The sequence below is a fragment of the Montipora capricornis genome, chromosome 9 (assembly GCF_036669925.1).
Source record: "Montipora capricornis isolate CH-2021 chromosome 9, ASM3666992v2, whole genome shotgun sequence".
NCBI classification, from domain to species: Eukaryota; Metazoa; Cnidaria; class Anthozoa; order Scleractinia; family Acroporidae; genus Montipora; species Montipora capricornis.
Window position 1 is genome coordinate 16170549 of NC_090891.1, and position 7500 is coordinate 16178048.

General features: G+C 41.0%; 1 protein-coding gene across 1 annotated transcript in view; it reads right to left on the reverse strand.

The window, feature by feature from the left end:
- The window catches only part of LOC138015020 (isoleucine--tRNA ligase, cytoplasmic-like), a 60720-nt gene that overhangs the window by 5170 nt on the left and 48050 nt on the right, over positions 1–7500 (reverse strand). Inside the window, exons 29-33 of the mRNA XM_068861914.1 lie at positions 6335–6470; positions 6011–6096; positions 5576–5641; positions 5399–5494; positions 4938–5126 (exon numbers count right to left, since the gene is read on the reverse strand). Coding sequence (XP_068718015.1) covers positions 4938–5126; positions 5399–5494; positions 5576–5641; positions 6011–6096; positions 6335–6470 — 573 coding nt within the window. The remainder of the gene's footprint in view (positions 1–4937; positions 5127–5398; positions 5495–5575; positions 5642–6010; positions 6097–6334; positions 6471–7500) is intronic.

Genomic DNA, 7500 nt, shown 5'->3' on the forward strand with positions numbered 1-7500 from the left:
GTCCCATTTCTCAAGAATTTTTGCGGCTAAAAACCTTGGTAGCGCGAATTTATTGAACCCTTTTATCGGCGTTTCGCCTTGACCTGCACTCTTGTGCTTTCACAAGTGTTACTGAACAAGATATTTGCTGTCGACTTTTTCCCTTCAAACCACCGCGAAACCTTTTGTTTACACAAGCATTGAACAGAATACAAGCGAATTTATCGAACCTTTCTTTACCGGCGTTTCGCTTTGACTCGCACGTTTGTGCTTGAAAAACTCTCATTTGGAACTTTTGGCGATCAGACCCGTGTCACAACGGGTTTGGACTCCCTGGTTCAGATCCGCTAGCAGATATGGACCCCTTTCGCGGATTTGGACCCCCCTGAAAAAAAGCGTTCTTTTTGATTAGTATCAAGTGAAGCAATGATCTTCGCAGTTATGAACGCAATTTTTGCAACTGAAAAATTCAGGACTCCAACAGGGTTTGAACCCGTGACCTCGCGATACGCTCTAACCAACTGAGCCATGGAGCAACTGACGTTGGGAGCTGGTGATTTGTGGGTTCTCATGTTACCATGACAGGAGCCTATCACCCGGAGTCTCCATCCAGACTATATCCTTGAGTCAACCTTTGCCCGTATCTTTTTATTTTTAGAATATTTTGTGAGACGAACGCGATCACTGGTGCGTGACTGCTTGTGACGTAATACAATAACTATGTACTGATTGGACGGCATAATGCATTCGCGGGAATTCGAACGTCCTAAAATAAAAAGATACGGGCAAAGGTTGTCTCCAAGGGTTTACATGGGAAATTGAGGCTCCGGGTGATGGGCTCCTGACCGTGAGGAATGATATGATATATAAAACGGATCATATATTTAACTGCGGATATTTCAGGCTTCTCTGCGCAATTGCAAAAATTGCGTTCATAAATGCGAGGATCATAGCTTCACTTGATTTCATATCTGCAGTTCAATATATGATCCATTTCAAATGAAACCATGTTGTCTCGCAGTGATGAGCGCAAATTTCTATTGCGTCGAGAAGCCTGAAAGACTTCAGGACTTCAACGGGATTTGAACCCGCGACCTCGCGATACCGGTGCGATGCTCTAACCAACTGAGCTATGAAGCCACTGACGTTGGAAGCTGGTCACTTCTGATCCATTTCATATATCATTTCATCGTTGATTCATTCCTCACGGGGACATGAGAACCCACAAATCACCAGCGGTCCAAAATCTAACTCTGTATCGATAAACAGTTAAATAAATAAGCTGTAATGTGGGGGTCCAAATCCGCGAAGTGGCGGCACTATATACTCACTTCTTTTCACCACATAAGCGAGCACACTGAGAGTCTGACAGCTTTGAAATACAAAAGTTCACTGACGTTACCCTGTCCGGCGGGGTTAGTATCAGGATGTGTGACCTCAAAAATATACTACTTTGTAACAGAAGCATAGGATCGAAAATTCTATTTTAACGCTTAAAAATGCGAACTTAGCAAGGTACAGATTTTGTTAGCTTGCTTTATGCAAAGCAATTGTTGATGCAAAAAGTAAATAAATATTGATACACAATTTTTAGGAAGAGCAGGAGGAAGCTTTCAGGACGGTCGATCGAAAATAAATATTTTGCCATCAGCAACAAAATTTAAGACATGAAAACAACATTAATTTTGAACCGCGAATATAAAAAGTTACCATCAGCGAAAGACATTTTGGGAGATTTTTGCACCGTTCAATTTCGTTATTGTACGTTTGGCTGCACAAGTAAATCGCAAAATCGAAAGTGACATCAAATTCAGCGGGCGCCGTGTTTAGTCGCGAAACAGTGAAACATGTGTCACATGATGGCAAGATACCGGGTTTTTGTTTTAGTTTCAAGTGTTATAAAGTTTGACAAGAAATGTGCAAACTCAAGAGTTGGGTGATTGTGATCTTTGTGTTGTGACAACACAAAGATCACAATCACCTAACTCTTGAGGATGACCATTGTTTCCGCAAAGTCAACAATTTACTCTTCAAGACGAGGTTATTTATCACCAGGTAATTCCATCGTTTTGGAAATAGCAGCTACTTTATTATTCATCAACGTCACAATTTTTTGCTGATTTTGGAGCTCATTTTGTTGAAACTCAAGCACGCTTCCAACAGACCTGTTTATTTTCGTGATTTATGCACGCGCTGCTTACAGTGGACTACCACAAAAATTCTCCCGTATCACATTTCAACCCGCGTATGCAAATTTGTTAAGCTCGAAAATTACACAACATGATTAATTCACAAAGGCTGGAAATCTCATAAAAACTTTTTCCAGCGAGAAATCTATTGACACAAGACATATTTGTTATTTGAGGCAAAAAAACCCTTTCTATTTCATTGCGTGCGTTAAAACAAGGGACCCAATTGTTACCGGAAGACTGTGCAGAGTTGAGTTCAAATAATATAAATCGCTGTGGCTATATGGCCGGTAACCGGTCAAGGTTTTGAAAATACTAAATGGCCGGCAGTCGATCTGAAAACATTTTTAAGTGTCACAAAACATGGTTTCCTCTTCTGAGCTCAGCGTAAACCAAACGCTAGACTTGAGATCTATAAAGCATTTCAGGATCGCTTGACTATTCTCAATCGATTGATTGGTGAAATTTATTGAAGATACCGGACTGCCGGCCATTTAGTATTTTCAAAACCTTGACCGGTTACCGGCCATATAGCCACTTCCAATATAAGTAGCCAGACAATCGACTTACGATACCTTCTCTGTCTTAGTTAAACCCGTAAGTTACCAGAGAATTTTCCATTTGGTTTCAGTGTTGTACATAACACCACACTTGGTAAAATATTAGAAATACAGCACACTTTGATCTGCTTTGATTACGGCTCGACGGGCAAAAGATTGTTGTCGAAGTCCATTACTTGTCGCTTTTAAGATTCCAGATATTTATTTTTCACCGCAAATTGCCAATTGATTTTCCATTCTTGAGCTCCATAAGGGTATCCGAAAATCTCACAAAAACCTTTTCCAGCATAAAATTTATTGAGACAAACAACATACTTGCTGTTAGAGGCAAAAACCCACTTCTGTTTCAATTGCGCGCATGCAAACCATACAGTATGCGAATAAATACATTTCTCAGTTCAGGATGAAACCCTTTAGGGAAGAACCTTTTCCGTGAATAATGAAGCACAAAATAGACAACAAGCTTTCTTTCAAATAATTCTTGACTGTCACATTGCCAATTATTTTTTTACATGAAGACTGTGCAGAGTTGAGTACAAAATAAATGCAAATTGCCAGACAAGTGAGATGCGACTTCAGTAAACAATGTGATGCATTCAAGGCGTTTGATTCCTTTTAAACCCATACAGAATTTGCCATTTGGTTTCAGTCTTGTATATAACACCACAGTTAGCCAAACAACAGTAGAAACAAAGTTCATCTGATGATATGTCGAAGACCATTACTCGACGCTTTGAAGATTCCAGATATTTATTTTTCACCGCCTGTCTTGTCTATACGATTGACTTTCCATTATCGAGCTCCATAAGGGTATCTTTTTTGAAAGATCCACTTAAACACTATTTGCGTTACAATGACTTTCGACGCCATTGCAGGTTAAGTTAAATATTTTACTGTGTCCACCGGATAAAATCTATGCATTTGTAGTACCCCCTCAAATTTACCAAACATACGCGCAGAATACTCTACACACCATGACACTACTTAGCAGGGGAGGGACAGGAGAGACTTTTCATGACACGGGAAAAAATAAAAAATCGGAGAAATGAAACGCAGATACCGACTGGGTTTGGCAACCCAGTAACAACGACTTAAATGTTGCAGACTTGTTTCTGCAAAAGTTGCTGCTGAAACATGACTGCAACATTTAAAATCATCGTTGTTTCAAATTTAAAAATTAAAAGGTGTTTTTTTTAATTTAACATAACAACGTGTGTTATTTTGATGGGTGAAATTAAAGGAAGTTTGTCGCCTGTATTTTTAAGTAAGACTGAATTGAATTGACAACAAACTTTGATTCTGCAATGCGTGTTTTGATCGACCATCGATCACCTTCAGTTGCAAGTGAACGTTAGAATGCGAATTTAACTAACTTGAATGATACGTCACTAAAATTTCAAATTATCGTTAAACGTTACAATGCTGCGTGCAAACAAAGAAATAACGTGACCGCAAGAGATACAATGACACGAAATTAAAGAAATCGACTTCAGCAACAGAAAACGAACGTAGACCATAAACGCATGTTTCTAAAATAAGAGTTAACTGAATAGAGTGTAATGTGAAGTGCTATATTTCAATCCCATATGAACCATGTGAGCGTTAGCCCTACTGATGGAAATGGGGCCCACACAAGGACAGAGAAAAACTCTGACCAGGGTGGGAATTGAACCCACGACCTTAGGGTTAGATCTCCGCCGCTCTACCGACTGAGCTACAAGGCCGCTCTACCGTCCAAGGTGCACACGAAAACGCACCTTGGAAGGGATGTCCACTTGCAACTGAAGATCAGCGATCGAAACATATATTGCAGAATCAAAGTTGTCGTCAATTTTTTTGCAAATACTAGTTTGTTGCTGTTTTCAAGCCCATTTGGAAATCTCATTATTTGCAAGTCCTTGAGAAATGCTATTACGTACAGCGGTAACGAAAGGACAGTGAAAACTATGGCATGAGTGTTTGAGCACAAATATTGACAGAACTGACCAGCCAGTCAGGGTATTTGGAAGGACTAACTCTACAACACCTCAACTTAGCACACTGCGAGGATGATATATACTCCTCCAGAAGAAAGCGCGAGATAATCGTGCAAGTGTTCTTGAAATTGTGGCAATTTCTTTGCAAACTGACGGGTCTGGCCGGCCAGTTACAAAAGGAAAGCGCCCAAAGATAAAAGCTCTACACTGTATTATCGGAATGATTACCCCACCTCAGTTTTCTCATGAATTATCTCAGGCAAGGAAGGCGAGTGGGCACTGGACACGAGTGGCTGCTTTACGTTGTCTTCGATGTAACCTTTGTGCGTCGTGATAACGTTATTCAGTGTTTTCACCGCATCTGGTAAACCTTGTGTGACGTCAAACACAATGGTGATGTTATCAATAGGCTGAAGCTTGGCCTGGTAGGAGACAAGTCAACTCCGGTTTAACAACACATACATGGTGAAGCAGTGCACAGTTACGGACTTGGCAAAATTTTAAAGTTCTACTAGTATGCGAGGGTGACAGAGCAGGAGGATGAGAGCGCATGCCTTTACTCATTTGAGCTTTCCCTAACCCTGGAAACTCCTTGCCTAAAAATAATACTCTCTGAAGTATCACTACTTTACTACTTTAGCACGGGCCACTGGTACTCAAAAATGAATTTGGTCGACTGCGACAGACGCTTTACCTTCTTTCGAAGTTTCTGGATACGGTTGACAACCTCTCGTGCCACACCTTCAGAAAGCATAGCTTCATCTGGAGTGGTATCTAACAGAATCAACACCTGAATAGAAAGCACACACTTCCTCTTAGTATGTACTACAAACGAACTGTATCATGCAAGAGAACTCAAAGTTTTGCTAACCTCGCCATCTGAATGTGCTTCATAAGCGGATGGAGTTGAGCCACTCTGATCAAAAGAGTACATAACCTGTTGATATCCAAAGAAAATGATACAAATGAGATCTCTGGATGGCGTCCTTGACTGTAGTCGTCTCTTAATCCCCTCTTCAATTTTGATTTGACGACCAATGATTGAAATGAGATTCCATTTAAATGAACGTATTGATGTCCCTACTATCCTATAGAGTGTTTCCACGTGACGTCACGGCGGCCATGTTGGTGTACCCAACTAATCCTAAGGGAATTGAGCTCTATTATTATGCAAACATTTTCTTTTGTTTCGGTGGAAAAACAATTGGTTATTGATCACGTGAGTGAAAACACTCTATACGTTAAATATTGACTCTCTCACCCTTCCCATCAGGTCCTAGGAGGTTAATTCATCAGGTTCACCCACCTTTAAGTCTGTGCCAGCCAGCAAGTGGCCAGCTACCATAAGCTCTCCTTTCTCCTGAAAAACCTGGATGTCCTCATCAGACAAACCTGCAAAAGACATCAGGTGTCATGAACTTTCTACGATAGAGCTCATTGTAGTCCAGAGGTAAGTGCGGTTCTAACAGAACCTCGACGTATAAAAGATTCCGTACACGACAATGAATGACAACCCTGACCGAAAAAATCTTCGAGGAGTGAAAAGAGGGCACAACACGCCAATCAATACGAGTCACCGCAAAGGGTATCCCAACGATAAATTTAAACAAATTTTAGATCAATGTCCTACCTTTAATTTGCTGAGCGACCTCCTTGAATGCGCCCTTGAGTCTCCGGCCCAAAGTCTGGTTATCTGGCTCCGCCTTGAGTCGCACGCCAAACTTGTGTTTGTCCGATGATACAGTTATCTTTTTCACATTCAACTCCTGAAGAAAGATGACAAATCTTAAACCAAAGGGATCATAAATGTTTGTGTTATACCTCCCAAATCAAATACGTTTTGCGATTGGAAGAGAACATGTCATGGGTCATGGGTCAAAACTCACTAACTCCCTAGGGAAACCGTGACTTGAACTTTCGACTCGGGTCGTGCACCTTTGAAACAACGGCAAATTCCGTGTAAAAATCCGTGTATTGTTCTATTTTGAGTTGGGACGGGATTCGCCTCGGGGAACATTAGAGAGTGTTAGCATTGACAACGAGTACGAGTACGAGAACGAGTCCATCTCGTACTCGTACTCGTTGTCGTTCTTGTAAAAAATGTGTAAGCAGGACATACGAGTACGACTTCACGAGAGCTTCTCATGTTTAAAATTTTGACACGATGTTGACAGAAAGGAAGGAGGATTAATGTGCTATTCAAAACAAAAAAAATGCCTAAAAATACCACCCTAGGCCTTCGATGAAGAGTTTAAGTGCTTATGGGATACACCTATGGCAGAGATAACCCGCTACAAAAGAAAAAAAACTTTACCTTTCAAAAACTCGTTCCTCGCACTTCGAGTTTTGGAGGAAATCTCGTCGTGGAACGAGTTGCCAGAACGAGTTGAGTACGTGTTCTGAGCAAAACGCATGCGCAATATAGTCAATGGTAAAATCTCGTTCTCGTAGTCGTACTCGTTGTCAATGCTAACACTGTCTATTGAGGGTCTCGGGGAAACAAAACTCACTGTTTCCCCTGGGGCCAGCTTATTGTTTCAATCGACTGTAAATGCATGCATATGACCCATGACTGTTTTTACTTAACGAGTATATGCAAGAGTCACCAAGCATTCATCATAACCCATGCAAGTCTATTTGAAGTTAAAAACTTATACATTTATGAGGGTCACAGCCAACGAATAAGTGGTATGCAGCCTCACGTTACCTCCCGATAACGTATAGAGAATGTAGCGTAGCATCGATTGTGATGTTAGGAGAGGTCGCACACGACCTCCTGGAACTCACACGGCCGGA